The sequence below is a fragment of the Pongo pygmaeus genome, chromosome 20 (genome assembly GCF_028885625.2).
Source record: "Pongo pygmaeus isolate AG05252 chromosome 20, NHGRI_mPonPyg2-v2.0_pri, whole genome shotgun sequence".
NCBI lineage: Eukaryota > Metazoa > Chordata > Mammalia > Primates > Hominidae > Pongo > Pongo pygmaeus.
Genome location: NC_072393.2, coordinates 23,706,392 through 23,725,269, shown reverse-complemented (window position 1 = coordinate 23,725,269; position 18,878 = coordinate 23,706,392). Strand labels below are relative to the sequence as shown.

Genomic DNA, 18,878 nt, shown 5'->3' with positions numbered 1-18,878 from the left:
TAAACTGGAGATCTTGTAATGGAGATTTTTTTTTTTCCAGAACATCTGGAATAAAGTCTGAGTTTCTGAATTTCTAACAAGCTCACCAATAGTGCCAATGATTTTGGCCTAAGAAGAATATTTTATCAAACATCTAGTATATGGAAGAACCTGTGTTTTTTCCAGTTTTTCTGGACTATAAAAGAAGATGAAACTCTTCATTTTCCAAGGACAGATATATGCAAAGAAACTCTAAGAAAGAGCAGCTGCCAAATTAAATTTGATAGTTTACACACATCAGCTGCATAAAGACACTTTAAAAAAAAAAAAAAAAAAAGGCCTTTACAAAAATTAGCCTGGCATGGCAGTGGGCGCCTGTAGTCCCAGCAACTTGCAAGGCTGAGGCAGGAGAATCGCTTGAACCTAGGAGGCGGAGGTTACAGTGAGTCGAGATCACACCACTGCATTCCAAGCTGGGCAACAGAGTGAGGCCCTGTCTCCAAAACAATAATAATAAAATAAAATAACAAAGAAAAAAATTAATTCTATAGTAAAAAAAAAAAAATCTGTCAGAGAGTGCTTATCCAAGTGAATCATAAACATCAACCGCAGTAGGAAAAATTTTTATGATGTGCTGATACACACATAACACAGCATCACTGCTGAAATATTGTTCCCAAAAAGTAAATTATAGGCTGGCCAGGGGCAGTGGCTCATGCCTGTAATCCCAGCACGGCATCAAGAGCAAAACTCCACCTCAAAAAAAAAAAAAAAAAAAAAAAAAGGAAATTATAGGCTGAATGCAACCATACAGAAACATCAGTTTTATGCAAAATTCAAGATACAGATATTTCCCATTTTCCGTCATTTTTAGTAGTGATTTTAAGGAGTCTTTTTTGAGCACCGTAGAGAGCAGTAATCTCCTGATAATTATCTTTCGAACTTTCTGGGTAATAAATCTCATTGTTTTTTCTTGAGACAGAGTCTCATTGTGTCACCCAGGCTGGAGGGCAGTGGGGCAATCTTGCCTCAGTGCAACCTCCGCCTCCCGGGTTCAAGCGATTCTCCTGCCTCAGCCTATCGAGTAGCTGGGATTACAGGCATGCGCCACCATGCCCGGCTAATTTTTGTATTTTTAGAAGAGACGAGGTTTCGCCATGTTGGCCAGGCTGCTCTTGAACTCCTGACCTCAGGTGATCCACCCTGCTCAGCCTCCCAAACTGCCGGGATTACAGGTGGGAGCCACCGCACCCGGCCCTCATCTTGTTTAAATAAGCATTTCCTTAATCCCGTTCTGCATGGTGCTAATGGGGAACACAAATGGAGCCTCAACAGTACCTGTTCTCCATCTTTACTAAGGATTCCAGCTTTTCCCCAACAGGAATCTTGAGTTATCCCCACCCTCCCATGTTCAACAGCCACAAAGGAAGCATTTTTAATACTGCAGATCATAAATTAATGGTGAGAATCCTCCATGGCATATAAAAAGCCATGATGTGGAGAATTTAGAAAAGGCTCTAAAAAGAAATATTTTTCAGAGACCCTTGACTATCAATAAAATTTTCAAAAGTAGTTAAAACAAACTCATTAGGGAGGAAAAACACAAGAGAAGTAAAGGTTTGCAAGTACTAAATGCATGGAAATCCACGAGGCAGAGTGGATGCAGTTCTTGATCTGAGATGTGTTTAGATAAAAAAAAAAAAGGCATATTTTTTTCCCTATCTCCTCCTTCTCTGGGATTCCTTTTCGGTTGAGATTCTCTGGACAAATTACACCCGCATCTTGAGAACATGCCTTTAAAGGTGTCAGCACCACCTGTTTACCTGCTACCACCACACCCACAGGCAGAAGTACCAAGACCCGCTGAAAAAGTCCACCCATTTCTGTCCTTTATAACATGAAAAATTCGGGAACAATGAGTTTCCCCATGAAGAAGAAATATAAGTTTCTCCTTTCCTCTCTTTAGGTGCCCTCCCCTGCTACAGACACCAATAATCTCTGCTACAGTAATAAAAATATGGGCCACACTGCCCTGTCCATACCAAACCCAAACAGAACAGGCCCTATAATCACCCTGTAGTAAACAGGTGAAAATGAACTCTCATGAGTGTATCTTCAACCCCTCATAAGTGATTCTGGCCTCACCTTAGAATCACACAAGGCTCTTAATTAAAACAACATGGATGTGTCCAACAATAAAAAGAACCTGTGGAAAGGGCACGAACAAAGATATTTCTGTGAATTGGCAATGTAATTTGAGTATCCATATCTAAGTAATCCACATTAATTACAATGGCAGAAACTGTAATAACTTTTGCACCAAATTAATAGAACCCTGGGTTTATAACCACTTAGCTAAGCATTGTCTCTCAAGCTCTAACAAGCTTATAAACCACTCAGTAATTTTAGTCCCTCTTTATGTAATGTGATTCTGCAGGTTTTCAAAGGGTACATGAATGTTTTTGTTTTGTTTTGTTTTGTTTTTGAGACGGTCTCGCTCTGTCACCCAGGCTGGAGTGCAGTGGCGTGATCTCGGCTCACTGCACCCTCCGCCTCCTGGGTTCACACCATTCTCCTGCCTCAGCCTCCCAAGTAGCTGGGACTACAGGCGCCTGCCACCATGCCCGGCTAATTTTTTTTCTATTTTTAGTAGAGATGAGGTTTCACCGTGTTAGCCAGGATGGTCTCGATCTCCTGACCTCATGATCTGCCCACCTCGGCTTCCCAAATGGGATTACAGGCATGAGCCACCACACCTGGCCATGAATGTGTGTTTTAAATAAGTCCCCTGTCAATGCTGATGATGCTCCCCGTGGGCTCATTATTAGCATTAGTTAGAGAAAGCAGGCACAGCACAGAGTCCCTTACACTCCGTACTCTTGTCACAACACAATCACTTCTGGCACAAATGAAGACAACTAATCTCCATCCTAAAGCATCAAATTCTTTGCCAGTTCTTTAAAGTTTACAGAGACAATAAAAGGTAGCAGTGCCTGAATAAGCCTACATTTGGAAAACAACACATACACACGTACTAATGCAATGTTTAAGCAGGTACTATGTGCTCAAGAGTATGTTGCAGAACACTAATACAAATAATACATTATGTGATTTAATCCTCATAACACACTGCGATTTGGTACTAAGTATTTAATAACTCCCAGCATTAGGTTAAGGGCCCAGCACGTGTATTTCATCTTCTATTTCTGTTCTTGGTTTTTTAAAGAAAATGTATAGAATAAAAGCTAAATGTAGACAAATTACCTGAATAGAGAAAAGTTTAACGCAGTTTAGAGAAATTTTATTGTGTTTATATTTTTTTGTGTGTGACTAGTGGAGCAACTACTGAATCTGCAGGAATAGAAAACAAGATGCTAAATGGAATCTGCAAGCACTGATTTAATAGAAAATTTAAAAATTAAGATCTTAAAATACATACTTTATTTTTCCCTTTATCTCCTTTGGGGTTCAGAAAATTGTAAGCACCAGCTTTAGAAAGGCAGCAGGATTCACCAGCCAAAACCCTCATCTCTTCTAATCAGTTCTGTGAGGTAAGACTCCAGAGTGGGGCCAGATCTAAATAAGACGCCAAATAGAGTGAATCTGAACAGAACTGGGGCAGGGAGTGGACCTTATGTAGAATTCTGTTCTCTGTGCCACTGGGGTATTTCCAGTTCTATTTTCCTAAACTTGCCTAAGAGAAACTTAAATCTCAGAGTTTGTATAATTTTTTTTAGCCACTGCCCTGTCAATTATATAATGCATACTAATAAGCAATTTAAATAAATGTCTTAAGGTTCTCTAGGGTAATTATTAGAAGATAAATATGTATTCTTAGCAGGTAATAGAAACGCATATAATAATAGCAACTCTTCTGTTCATAAATATCTCTTCAGGTGATGACATAAGAAGTCACTACAATATAAAGAAAGGGGCCCAAATAAAGGCAAATGTTTTTGCACACATCTGTTCAATGAATCAACCATATGATGCTTAATTCAACCCTTTATTCAGTTGCTAGTCTAGTCTAAAATTTCCTGGATGGTTCCTGGATGACTGCTTCATCTATTTTTCTAATGGCCATATAAAATAAAAGCAATTCGTTTATTTGTTTGAGTCTCCAGACATCCTGGTTGTTTTTCACACAAGTATCTGAAAACTGGAGAAACATTCATCTGGGTACTCACCAAAGTCATCTCTTGTGTGAGGGGAGGAGCAAACACAGGATGACTCAATTTTTTACACTGAGACAGAAGCAGAATTAACCACTTTTGTTACCCTGGCACAATTCTGCTCTGGATATCCTCAGATGTCTCAAAGACACCCAGCTGATTGTGAGAATTCCCAGTGACCCTGGGCTGATGGCCCAATGATAAAACAGACAGGAGAGACTCAGGCTAATTCTAAACAAAAAATTAAACTGCCCTGGGGAAGCTCCAGAACCTGGATCACCTGTCCTGATTATCCAGCTCCTAGGTAAGAGGAAGAACAGGAATATTCTACTCCAGTCCCACATTTTAGAGACAGGTGTAGTTGTGGTTATGGCTCTGGATACATTATCACCTTTCTATAACTCTGAAGATGCTTGTTCACACTTACGTATTCTGCCATCAGATTCTATTTACACCTGGTGCCCCTCACATAACTGTAGCAGGTCACTGGACAAGATCTGAGGAGCTGAAAGAATCACATTCTCAAAGAGGAACTTTAAGATGTCTATGTTGACATCTGACAATGCAGAAAATGTCTCGTTAGTTTTCTCTACATTCTCAATTCAAAGTCTGGCCTTATCTTGTAAATTCCAGGAAGAGAATACACCTTATTTGCAGATTCTAGGTCGGATCAACCTGGCTCTTCATTCTTGGGTGTTACAGCAAGCAGAGTACAATCAAAGGAAAGATCCCCTTATATAGGCTGCTTTAGCACATTCTGAAAGATATGTCTACCTAAAAGAAAAAAAGCTAAGGCAACATGAATGTAAGTAGACAGTTTATTTGGGCAAAGCCTGAGGATTGTAACCTGGGAGCAAATCTTCAAGTTGCCTGTCATCTACACTTTGATTAGGAGCAGTTACAAGTTGATCTGAAAAGGCAAAAAGAGAGGGGGAGAGAGATGGTTGATATAAAGTTGTTTACCAGAAATTTTTATTGTATTTACAGAAATGACATTGATTATTGATTGGATATACATCATTAAAATTTAGAGTATGGGTTATAGTGTCCAGTGTGTCATTATTAATTTATAACTAGTGGCAACAGTTAACAGTTTTAAGAGATTAAAAAAAACTCTTAGTTCAGGACCAGGCGCAGTGGCTCATGCCTGTAATTTTCCAGCACTTTGGAAGGCCGAGGCGGGTCGATCACCTGAGGTCAGGAGTTCAACACCAGCCTGGCCAACATGGTGAAACCCCTTCTTTACTAAAAATACAAAAATTAGCCAGCTGTTATGGCACATGCCTGTAATCCCAGCTACTTGGGAAGCTGAGGCAGGAGAATCGCTTGAACCCGGGAGGTGGAGGTCCCAGTGAGCAAAGATTGCATCACTGCACTCCGGCCTTGGGGACAGAGCAAGACTCCATCTCAAAAAAACAACAACAACAAAAAACATAGTTCAAAGGTGGGAGAAAGACAAAATTGTGTTCTCATTTTAATGTCTCTCTGAGTTTGACAACTAAAAGGACTTGCATTCCTCAGATGAAAGGTTTGTTTTTTTTTTTTGGTTCCCAGATCTCAAGACCTAGATTCAGAATTTGGAGCTGCAGCAGGTGTTACTTGCATATTTGTGGGTATTTTAGCAACAGGAGGAAGGAGAAAGCGGAGATTCTCATGTCTACATGTCTACTCAACACTCACATGTTACTCTGATTGGGTTTCTGGTCCCCCTGGCCTCTGAATCAGTTTCAGGTCTGAAGACCCAACAGTCACTGAAAGAGGTGAAATGGTTGATTGCTACCCTGTGAAGTTTGTACAAATCTGTGAGTTGACTGGAAGGCTGAGAGGAAAAGTCTCCTCTAGAGTAAAGCTGGGTTGGCATCCTATGAGTTTATATAATGTCTGGTAATTCTAGACAGTGTGTGGAAAACATAATTAAAAGAAAATTTTTCTCCAGCCCCAGAAAAACTCCAAAATGATAGAACAGAAAGAAAACTGTTTTATTACACAATTTAACCTGAATGTGACACACATCACAGTCAATCTGCTCAAGAGATCGTCAAGACAGAAAGTCACCACAGTTAGTCCACAAGTGGAAAAATTTACAGCACCATGTCATATGTAGTTCATCCTAAATTCACCTGGCAATTGGCAAGGCCATTGGTGTATGCTTATTGGTTATATTCAATGACAAAATAAACTTTTCACATCTTCATAACAGGAGGTAATTCTGCAAGATGAAGCCAGGTGCCTGCTGAAGGTAGGCTCCCACTCTCCTACAGAAATGGTTGAATAGGGTGTTATCTTTTTGGCTATTTATATTTTAAAGCAATGGCTCTTTAACTCCTTTAGCACTGGGCTAGAGCACCCTGCCTGCCCTCTCCTGATGGCCAGTGTCCTCTCTTGACGCCTACCATCTGCCACTGACGCACAGTCCACAACACAAAGCTCATAGCTGGCAGCTCATATCTTACATGAAACCCAATTGCCACAGCAGCACTCCAGTGTCACATCAGACAATGAAGCCTGAGCTGCAGGAGGAGAGCCTGCAGGCCTCCTGGGTGAAATTGCACCTTCACAATAATGGGAATGGGAGCACTGTTTCAGCCTCAGCTTCTGTTTATAATGGTGACATGAAAAAAATACTGCTGGATTTCCAGCATGAGTCCGGATAAAGATAGGTCTAAGAGTTCTCCCTGTGACAGCCCACCTCATTCATAGATACCATGGGATACTAACAGGGCTTCTGAAACAGAAACCCAAAGGATTCGAGCAAAAAACAGCTCTCTATCTGAGCAAGATTATATCAAGAGAAAATAAAAGTTAAAAGCATCTTTAAAAACAAAACTCAGATTAGATATAATATTGATCAAGTCCACCAGAAAATATTCCTCTAAGAAAAAAATTTCTCTTTAAATACCCAAAGTGCACAACTATTCTCAGCGTGAGAAACATGAGCATTATAAAGAAATGGGACAGGCCAGGTGCGGTGGCTCATACCTATAATCCCAGCACTTTGGGACGCTGAGGCAGGTGGATCACCTGAGGTTAGGAGTTCGAGACCAGTCTGACCAACATGGTGAAACCCTGCCTATACTAAAAATAAAAAATTAGCCAGGAATGGTGGCGCATGCCTGTTATCCCAGCTTCTTGGGAGGCTGAGGCAGGAGAATCACTTGAACCCAGGAGGCAGAGGTTGCAGTGAGCCCAGATCATACCATTGCACTCCAGCCTGGGCAATGAGCGAAACTCCGTCTCAAAAAAAAAAGAAAAAAGAAAATATTAAAAACAATTGCAACAAAAGCAAAAATTGACAAATGAGACCTAACTAAACCAAAGAGCTTCTTCAGAGCAAAGGAAACCATCAAGAGAGTAAACAGACAACCTACAGAATAGAATAATATATTTGCAAACTATGCTGCTGACAAACAACTAATATCCACAATCCATAAAATACTTAAATAAATTTACAAGGAAAAACAAACAACCTTATTAAAAAGGAAGCAAAGAAGATGAACGGATGCTTTTCAAAAGGAGGCATATGTGTGGCTAACAAGCATATGAAAAAAAAATACTCATTAATCATTAGAGAAATGCAAAGAAAATACACAATGAGATACCTTCTCACACAAGCCAAAATGGCTATAATTAAAACATCAAAAAATTACACATGCAGGGCCAAGCGCGGTGGCTCATGCCTGTAATCCTAGCACTTTGGGAGGCCGAGATGGGTGGATCACTTGAGGCCAGGAGTTCGAGAGCAGCCTGGCCAACATGGTGAAACCCCATCTCTACTAAAAATAAACAATATTAGACGGGCATGGTGGCAAATGCCTGTAATCCCAGCTGTTCAGGAGGCTAAGACATGAGAATCGCTTGAACCTGGGAAGCAGGAGGTGGAGATTGCAGTCAGCCGAGATCGTGCCACTGCACTCCAGCCTGGGCAACAGAGTGAGACTCTGTCTCAAAAAAAAAAAAAAAAACAAAAACACAACAGATGCTGGCAAGGTTGTGGAGATAAAGGAGTGCTTATACGCTGCTGGTGGGAGTGTAAATTAGTTCAGCCATTGTGAAAAGCAATTTGGTGATTCCTCAGAGAACTAAAAACAGAATTAGCATTTGACCCAACACCCTCATAATTGGGTATATGCCCAAAGAAATATAAGTTATTCTGCCATAAAAACACATGCACATTCATGGTCACTGCAGAACTATTCACAATAGCAAAGACATGGAATCAACCTGAATCCTTATCAATGGTAAACTGGATAAAGAAAATATAATACAGAAGGGCGGTGGCTCATGCCTGTAATCACAGCAATTTAAGAGGCCGAGGCAGGCAGACTGCCTGAGTTCAAGAGTTTGTGAACAGCCAAGGCAACATGAAGAAACCCCATTTCTACAAAGTATACTAAAGGAAAATCAGCCAGGTGTGGTGGTGTGCACCTGTAGTCCCAGCTACATAGGGGGCTGAGGTAAGAGGATTGCTTGGACCCAGGATGTTGAGGCTGAAGTGAGCCAAGATCACACCGCTACCCTCCAGCCTACATGACAGAGTGAGACTCTGCCTCTCCTTAAAATAAAATGAGAAGAAGGCCGAGCGTGGTGGCTCATGCCTGTAATCCCAGCATTTTGGGAGGCCGAGGAGGGCAGTTCACCTAAGGTAAGGAGTTCGAGACCAGCCTGGCCAACATGGAGAAACCCTGTCTCTACTAAAAATACAAAATTAGCCAGGCATAGTGGCGCATGCCTGTAAGCCCAGCTACTCAGGAGGCTGAGGCAAGAGAATCATTTGAACCCAGGAAGCAGAGGTTGCAGTGAGCAGAGATCGTGCCATTGCACTCCAGCCTGGGCAACAAGAGTGAAACTCCATCTCAAAAAATAATAATAAAATAAGAAGAAAATAAAGTAAAATATTTATATGAAAAGAAAAATATAGTATATAAATATGGAATACTGTGTGGCCATAAAAAAGAACAAGATCATGTTTTTTGCAGCAACATGGATGGAACTGTGACCCATTATCCTTAGAAAACTAATGCTGAAAGAGAAAAGCAAATGCATGTTCTTTTTTTTTTTTTTTTTTGAGACTTTGTCACCCGAGCTGGAATGCAATGGCTAGATCTCGGCTCACCACAACCTCCACCTCCCGGGTTCAAGCGATTCTCCAGCCTCAGCCTCCTGAGTAGCTGGGATTACAGGCGTGTGTCACCACGCCCGGCTAATTTTTGTATTTTTAGTAGAGACGGGATTTTACCATGTTGGTCTCCAACTCCTGACCTCGTGATCCACTCGCCTCAGCCTCCCAAAGTGCTGGGATTACAAGTGTGAGCCACCGTGCCCGGCTCCATGTTCTCATTTCTAAGTAAGAGCTAAATAATAAGAACCCATGGACTCAAAGGGGAAAACAACAGACACTGAGGCCTACCTGGGGGTGGAGAGTGAGAGAACAAAGAAGATTAAAAAACAAAAATCTGTTTGGTGTTATGCTTAGTACCTCAGTGACAAAATAATTTACATCAAACTTCCATGACACAATTTTACCTATATAGTAAACCTGCACGTGTACCCCAAAACAAAAATAAGAGTTAAAAGAAATGAACTCAATGGGTGGGGAAGAGTGCAGTGTAGGCAGGACTGGCTTGTGCTGCTTATTTCTGGGTCCACGCAGGCAGATGAGATTATGAAGAGGTGGCCCAGAACCCCAAGCTGGTGGAGAAAAGAGGTTGCTGCTGCAGATTCAGTGTCTGGGGGTAGGGATATGCCAAAAATTTGTAGACAATTTTGTGGGATTTTGGCAAAAAACACTAGGATCAAAAATGCCGTGGTTAAATTTTTGAGGGTGGTGCCTAGTCCTGGAAGGAGTGTGCACATGTCAACGTCCAGTGGGCATGATTGTGAGTGGGTGGGAATCCTGTGGTGGCAGCTGTGGAAAAATGGGGTCTGTCATCAGAACTCCTTTTCTCTAAGTTTTCAGTCCTCTCTCACCCTAAGAGGAGATCTGGGATCACAGAACAATGAGCAGTGTGACGGCCTGTGTACAGGAAAGCAGAGCCTCTCCTTTCCACACACCTAGAGTTTTATTCCAGGCCAGGCCTCCATATTTTTTCTGGCACCAGATTGTTTGTTAACACCAAACAATTCTTCAACACCAACTCACTGTCTAACATTTGAATTCTGAAACCACCCAGAGTCAGCACAGACCTTGGTTCAGGGCTCAGTCCCACAATATTGTCCTTACTGCAGATGCCAGTCACAAACTCCATGGGCTCATCTATATTTCTTTCTTTCTTTCTTTTCTTTTTTCTTTTTTTTTTTTTTTTGAGCCAGAGTCTCGCTCTGTAGCCCAGGCTGGAGTGCAGTGGCGCGATCTCGGCTCACTGCAACCTCTGCCTCCAGGGTTCAAGTGATTCTCCTGCCTCAGCTTCCCAAGTAGCTGGGATTACAGCCACACACCACCACGCCCAGCTAATTTTTGTATTTTTAGTAGAGACAGGGTTTCACCATGTTGGCCAGGCTCGTCTTGAATTCCTGACTTCAAGGGATCTGCCTGCCTCAGCCTCCCAAAATGCTGGGATTACAGGCATAAGCAATTGTGCCATCCCCATGTGTGTTTCTGAGCTACTGTTTAAAAATTGGGGACTTCCGTAATCTCCCTTGATAGAGCTACTCACAGACCTCAGTAAAACACTGTAGTTATGCTGACCAGTTTATAATAAAAGATACAACCCAGGAAATGTCAAATGGAAGAAAGATGAAGCATAAAGATAATCCTGGTAAATAGCTACAATTAATAAAATTCTCTATCCTTTTTGTGCTTACCTATCACAGCCAGACATAGACTCTGCAAATCTTTTTCTCATAGAAAAATCGGCTGAATTTGTCTTCAGTGGTCAAAATAGAATACTTGTTAATCAAACTTCACTTAAGTTTATCTTCTTCCCACAGCTCCTGAACTTTGAGCTATTCTCAGTCTGAGCCAACATAAACCCCATTTTATGTCCCTTCTAAGAACATGCTGACTTCAGGATAAAATATTCTCCATCTAGAATCTGATTTTTCACCCTCCATTTGCCATTCCCCTATCACCTTCTTTCTAATCTTATTTGCTCCTTCCTATGAAAGAAAGCCCTTGTCTGCCTATCCTCTGCAATCCTTAAATATCTTATGGTTGGTACTTCCTCTTGCTGCAATACTCCTTTAGAATTTAATTTTTTTTACATAAATCTCACTTTGTTTTATTTCTAAAAGTCTAGAAACTGCCTCAAAGCAAGAATAACTTTATCTTCAGTGAGATCCTTTCAGTCCCATTCCATCTCAACCTTAACTGCGTCAGCCTGAGGGTCCCCAGCTTTCCAGGGCTCTGTAGCTTCTCTCGGAATAAAAGCTTCTTCCATGGCCGGGGTGAGCAGGATGGGAAATCCCCAGGAAGAACTAACGGTGCCTTTAATAACCTCCTTTTGCAGGCTCAATATTAGCCTTAGCTTGGAGTCCCTGGGCTCAAGCTTCAATTTTTATGTCAGAGTTATTTACTCAGTTTTTAAAACTAAGTGTTTGAAACATCTAGCAAAATTACTGAAACAGTGTTCATATGAGGGAAAAAAAATTTAAGGTGCTTACATTTCATACCTCAACAAGAAAACCCAAAGTATCTATTCCTTTCAGACAATAAATGTATTATTTTATTATTTGCACTAAAAATTATGTAGTAAACAATTGGTCATATGGGAACATTCCTAAGAGGTACCAAGTTTCATCTTGTAATATTTAGCATTAAAATCAGAAATCAAGATCACAGGCTATAGAACAAAAATATTCACGTCAGAAATTTACCATACAAAAAGAAAAACTGTTGTTTTCATGAATCTATGCAACTCATCAATTATCTACCACATTTTCTTGTGGAAATGTATTTATTTTCTACAGCCAAAATAAAAGAGAGATTTCCCTATTATTTTCCTTGATAGCATTACAAAATCTAAGCCTTGGAATTCTGTTTGAAATTACCCATAAAAACACACCTGAGAACTTTCCTAAACTCATTCTGGGAAAAACAAACAAAAACAAACAAACAAACAAAAAACGGTAAATGAGAACTCTTAACAAATGGAATATATTTTGAAATCCACCTATTTTATGCCCTTTGTAAACATTTTCTTTTTAACCTTTCAAGCTCTACTAATAAAATGCAATTTTCAGTTAAGAAACTGAAGTCAATATAAGTGCACAAATCTCAAGGTGGCAAACCCAACACTTTGGGATGCTGAAGTGGGTGGATTACCTGAGGTCAGGAGTTCAGGACCAGCCTGGCCAACGTGGTGAAACCCCGTCTCTGCTAAAAAATACAAAAATTAGCTGGGTGTGGTGGCAGGCGCCTGTAATCCCAGCTACTCGGGAGGCTTAGAAAGGAGAACTGCTTGAACCTGGAAGGCAGAGGATGCAGTAAACCGAGATCTTGCCATTGCACTCCAGCCTGAGTGACAAGAGAGAAACTCTGTCTCAAAAAAAAAACCAACCAACAAACAAAAAAAACCACACACACAGATGTGTCTCAGTCATGTGTCAAGTCAGGTCATCCAATCACTTAGATTCTCCCACCCCACCCTGCTCAGTTAAATGCTCAATGACCCTCTCAGGAGACACTGCACTATGCCCCAGTGAGTGCCTCAAGTGCAATTTACTGTGCAAATTCTTGCACTTTCTCACTGGGGTCAGGTTTTTTTCCTGTCTTTGGGGATACTACTTTTTTTTTTCACAAATCTTAGAGAATCCAGGTGGCAGAAATTATTTCTGTTTTGCTCTCAATACCAGCATCTGATTGGCTGACCAGCAACGTGTCTCCAAGAAATGGAAGATGGGTTAGGTGAAGACAATCTTAATGTCTAAATGTTAGCTTTTCAAAGGAAGAGTATGCCAGGAGATGCCTCTCAGCCCCAGGGCATCAACCTCCTCCCTGGAGAGGCTATACTCCATACCTCAGGTTGTCCTATGGCAGAAAACGACCCAGGAGCTGATATTACCTAGACACTCTAGCAGACATAGACATAGTGAGTATCTTCGTTTATTCACAGAGAGTACTAAAATCCAAGATGAGAAAAACACTAAATGGTGGCTGCGGACACAAAACCCCATAAAGTTTCCAAAAAAAAAAATGACCCCAAAACGTTCTCATAAGATCTCTGTGCCTAGGGAAGATAAAGAGAAAGACACACAAAGATTTATTTACAATACATTGCAAGGGGATTATCCTTTGCATTCTTCTAAAGGAAAAGACTTAAAAATAGAAAACGAATCTCTTTAAATGTTCCATCCAATGCACTGTAAAAAAAAATCATTAATTAAAATACTTTATCAAGAATGTACACCAGGCTGGGCGCAGTGGCTCACGCCTGCAATCCCAGCACTTTGGGAGGCTAAGGCGGGCAGATCACCTGAACTCAGGTGTTCGATACCAGCCTGGCCAACATGGTGAAACCCCGTCTCCACTAAAAATACAAAAATTAGCCGAGCGTGGTGGTGTATGCTTCTAATCCCAGCTACCTGGGAGGCTGAGGCAGGAAAATCACTTGAGCCTGGGAGGCGGAGGTTGCGGTGAGCCACGGCACTCCAGCCTGGGCAACAGAAGGAGACTCGAAAAAAAAAAAAAAAAAAGTACACTAAAAAACAAATAGCGGCTGGGCACTGTGGCTCACGCCTGTAATCCCCGCACTTTGGGAGGCCGAGGCGGGTGGATCACCTGAGGTCAGGAGTTCAAGACCAGCCTGCCCAACATGGACTCTACAAAACCCCGTCTCTACAAAAAATAGCCAAGCGTGGTGGTACGCGCCTATAATCCAGCTACTCGGGAGGCTGAGGCAGGAGAATCGCTTGAACCCGGGAGGTGGAGGTTGCAGTGAGCCGAGATCGTGCCATTGCACTCCAGCCTGGGCGACAGAGCGAGACTCCGTTTCAAAAAAAAAGTTAATAATCTGACTTACGGAGGAAAAGTTAGCGTTTGGAATTGGAATTGTCAGAAGGAGCTGGAAATTTAGTATTTTACTTTAAGCCAGTTAGGCTAGAGCAAAGGAGGATTGGGGGGTACATTTGAGACCCTTCTTGAAAAACATGTAAAAAAATGCAGGACATAGCCAGAAGCGGTGGCTCACGCATGTACTCCCAGCACTTTGGGAGGCCGAGGCGGGCGGATCACGAGGTCAGTTCGAAACCATCCTGGCCAACATGGTGAAACCCCGTCTCTACCAAAAATACAAAAATTAGCCGGGTGCGGTGGCAGGCGCCTGTAATCCCAGCTACTCGAGAAGCTGAGGCAGAAGAATCGCTTGAAACAGGAAGGCGGAGACTGCAGTGAGCCGAAAAAAATTACTACATTAGAAGAAACGAAATTCAGTCTTAACCAAATATAAACAGCTAATTAAGCTCTGATTACATAATCAGGAAATTTGTAGGCTCAAGGTGGAAACTAGGAAACTACGTAACTGTACCTGATTACAGAATTTGGGTTTTTTCATCATGCATCTTATAAAAGTCTTTTCTTCAAGCCCCTCTAATGGACCACAAACTACAACCCATAGGGGTGCTCTATAATTTTTGAACAACTCTTTAAATTCTTTAATATTTTTGCGATTACTCCCATAAATATTTAAAAGGAGAAAAGAGGAACTAGGAACCCCACGGACCAAAGTTGTTTACATTCAGAAACTCCTCACCCGAGTCAGGATTCTCCCCTGACGACCCTCCCCTGGTCCCTGCACAATCTGGGAGAGACTCGGCGCTGCGGGTGCAGAGCTGCCCAGAGAGGGCTCCAGGCCCGGGCACCGTCACTGCCAGGGAAGAGACAAGACGCTCGGGCCCGGCTGTCAGTACAGCCGCCATCTTATCGCTGAAGGGGTCTGAGGCCGAGCCAGGCTAGAACTCCGGGCACAGATTGTGGGGCTGACTGCAGGGAGGCCTGAGTCCCGCCACAGCCACTTCCCACTGGTTCCAACCAGCCCGTCCCCTCTCTCGGGATGTCAGACCCGGCACTCTCACCATTTCTAGGCTTCCAGGGAGTCCTGGCGTCTTAGCTGTGGATCTCCCAATGCGTGTAGGTCAGGAGGCCACAGAGACCAGGAACTCAAAAGGCCGCGCCAAATCCCGGAAGCTGCCCTGTCCGCTCTAGCTGCGGGTCTGATTGGACGGCTCTTAGTCAAGCATCCCTGATTGGATGCCGTTTAAGGCCCCGCCCATTCAGGCCTGGAGTGACAGAAGATGTAATCAGATGCTGGGTTCAATGAAGAAAGAGTGACAGCCTAAGCTGCAGCCTTTTCAGGCAGGGCCTCCTCCCTGAAATGAGCGAGGCCCACCCCAGAGGGGATTTGCCATTAACTTTGTGTATAAGGTCATACGCATTTATAAATAATGTACTATATGGCTATTCATAAAGGAAAAGAATATAATAACAGTTATTTTAAAATTTCGGCTTTTGTGACCTTCCTGGCTTCAGTTCTTTAAAGAGGCAGCCTAAGATTTTATTTATTTATTTATTTATTTATTTATTTTTTGAGACAGAGTCTCGCTCTTGTTGCCCAGGCTGGAGTGCCATGGCACTATCTCGGCTCACCGCAACCTCTGCCTCCCGGATTCAAGCGATTCTCCTGCCTCAGCCTCCTGAGTAGCTGGGATTACAGGCGCCTGCCACCATGACCGGCTAATTTTTGGACTTTTAGTGGAGACGGGGTTTCACCCTGTTGGCCAGACTGGTCTCAAACTCCTGACCTCAGGTGATTCGCCTGCCCCGGCTTCCCAAAGTGCTGGGATTACAGGCGTGAGCCATCGCGCCCAGCCAAGATTTTTTTTTAAAAAGGCAATCCTCTGAAATAAAATGTGAGCCACATGTGAGTTTTAATTTTTTTTTTTTTTGATACGGAGTCTCGCTCTGTTACCCAGGCTGGAGTGCATTCGAACAGTCTCGCCTCACTGCAACCTCCGCCTCCCAGTCTCAAGTGATTCTCCTGCCTCAGCCTCCTGAGTAGCTTGGATTACAGGCACCCGCCACCACACCCAACTAATTTTTATATTCTTATTAGAGACAGGGTTTCACCATGTTGGCCACGCTGGTCTCGAACTCCTGACCTCAGGTGATCCGCCCGCCTCGGCCTCCCAAAATACTGGGATTGCAGGCGTGAGTCACTGCACCCGGCTATTGCCAAACTTTAAAAAGAAAAAGGTAGTATTCAGGACCATTTCAGCCGTTCACCAAATTAGCACACTGTCAGTTCATAGGTTTCTACTGTCCTGAGCAAACAAGGTCAGTCAGATTTAAGCTTTGTAAAACAGATTCTGTATCTCAATGGGAGCAGCTGTAAAAGCACCTGGCAATGGGCATGGATATAGGAGGAATGAGAAATTGCTATGGCTGGGCACAGTGGCTCACGCCTGTAATCCCAGCACTCTGGGAGGCCGAGGTAGGTGAATCACCTGAGGTCAGGAGTTCAAGACCAGCCTGGCCAACATGGCGAAACCCCGTCTCTAAGAAAAATACAAAAATTAGCTGGACATGGTGGTGCACACCTATAATCCCAGCTACTCAGGAGGCTGAAGCAGGAGAATTGCTTCAACCCAGCAGGCAGAGGTTGCAGTGAGCCAAGATCGCACCACTACACTCCAGCCTAGGCGACAGAATGAGACTCCATCTCAAAAAGAAAAAAGAAAAAAAGAAAAATTGCTGCAATTTTTACAATCAATATTATTCTGCCTTTTTTGCATATGTGGTTTATACAACTCTTTTACATCAAGAAAGTTGTCCAAAGACCCACACCTGCTAAGTGGCTGGGCTGAAACTCAGAATAAACTGAATTTGTTGATTTATGCTCCCCCATAGATCAAACTATTGGCTTCTGCAGACCCATGACATACTGGAGAATTATACTTTTACACTAGAAGCTGGATTTTTTTTTTTTTTAGATTTGTGCCCATGTAGTACTCTTTATTATTGAGAATAATCCTGTCAAGAAATTGCAGAAGCACATGGTGCCTCACACTTGTAATCCTAGCACTTTGGGAGGCTGAGTTGAAAGAATCACTTGGGTTCAGGAGTTCAAGTACAGCCTGGGCAACATAGTAAGATCCTATGTCTATGAAAACAATTTTTAAAAATTAGCCAGGCATGATGTTGCATGCCTGTAGTCCCAGGTTGCTGAACCAGGAGGATTGTGTGAGCCAAGACAATTAAGGCTACAATGAGAAATAATTGGTTACACCATCACACTCTAGCCAGGATAAAAGAGTGAGACACTGTCTCAAAAAAATTGCAGGAGCATTTTGAACAGACATAGAATAATTTGAAAGAAAAGCTGAGAGATGAGTTTAGAAAGTCAAAGCCCAAGAATATTATTTATTTTTCATCATAGACATAATTTCAAAACTTGTAAAAGAAAAAAAAAACTTTAGAGAAATTAAATTTAACAGGCTTAAATTGAGCAAAAAATGATTTGCAAATCAGATACCCTGTGGATCCAGAGTAGGCTCAGAGATACTCCAGCATAGCCACATGGTGGAAAAAGCAAAGTGACATACGGAAAATGCAAGGCATGTACAGAAAGAGCCAGATTGATTACAGCTTAGAATTTGCCTGATTTGAACATGATTTGAACAGTTGACATTCTTATATTTGCCAATACAATGTGGCTGGTACAAGAATGGGTACAGTCTATTTATATATCAAGTTAGGTTTCAGTTTAGTATGTAAAAAAAACCTATTGAAAAAAATTAAATGTGAAAGTGGCAGCATTAGAATATAATTAATTTAACAATTTCTCCCTTTTGGTCATCTTCTCAATTTTGAGAGATATATCAAAACTTTAGACATTGATATCACTCTGTTGTCATCAAAAATGTACTTATTGGCCAGGCATGGTGGCTCACGCCTGTAATCACTTTGGGAGGCCGAGGCAGACAGATCACCTGAGGTCAGGAGTTCAAGACCAGCCTGGCCAACATGGTAAAACCCCGTCTCTACAAAAATACAAAAATTAGCCAGGCACGATAGCAGGTGCCTGTAATCCCAGCTACTCTGGAAGCTAAGGCAGGAGAATCGCTTGAACCCAGGAGGCAGATGTTGTAGTGCACGGAAATCTCGCCACTGCACTCCAGCCTGGGCCACAGAGCAAGACTGCATCTCAAAAAAAAAAAAAGAGTACTTACGTAGTGTCAAATCCTACTGTAAAATAGCAGAACTGTGTTTTTTTTTTTAAAGTGGAAACGTGGGCTTCCGGTTATTTTATTATGTTTGTTTGTTTGTTTGTTATTGAGATGAAATTTCACTCTGTCACCCAGGCTGGAGTGCAATGGCACAATCTCAACTCACTGCAACCTCCGCCTCCCAGGTTCAAACGATTCTCCTTCCTCAGCCTCCCAAGTAGCTGTGATTACAGGCACCTGCCACCATGCCCGGCTAATTTTTGTATTTTTAGTAGAGACGGAGTTTCACCATGTTGGCCAGACTGGTCTCAAACTCCTGACCTCAGGTGATCCACCCGCCTCAGCCTCCCAAAGTGCTAGGATTACAGGTGTGAGCCACCACGCCCGGCCCGGGAGACTACTATTTTGACTAGCAGGAGGATAATGCCAAAAGTTGAAACAGGCTGGGCACGGTGGCTCACAACTGTAATCCTAACACTTTGGGAGGCTGAGGCAGGCAGATTACCTGAGGTCAGGAGTTCAAGACCAGCCTGGCCAACAGGGTGAAATTCTGTCTCTACTAAAAATACT

General features: G+C 42.4%; 1 protein-coding gene across 3 annotated transcripts in view; it reads right to left on the bottom strand.

The window, feature by feature from the left end:
- ZNF723 (zinc finger protein 723) overlaps positions 1-18,878 on the bottom strand; it is a 31,745-nt gene that overhangs the window by 11,701 nt on the left and 1,166 nt on the right. The window contains exon 1 of one of the 3 annotated variants that reach the window (XM_054465203.2): positions 15,159-15,298. The exons of 1 other annotated variant lie outside the window; for it this stretch is intronic. In XM_054465203.2, the coding sequence (XP_054321178.1) occupies positions 15,159-15,161 (3 nt within the window). In that variant the 5' untranslated portion in view covers positions 15,162-15,298. Of the gene's footprint in view, positions 1-15,158; positions 15,299-18,878 lie in introns of those variants that run through there. One more of the 3 variants, XM_054465204.2, reaches the window with a different exon arrangement.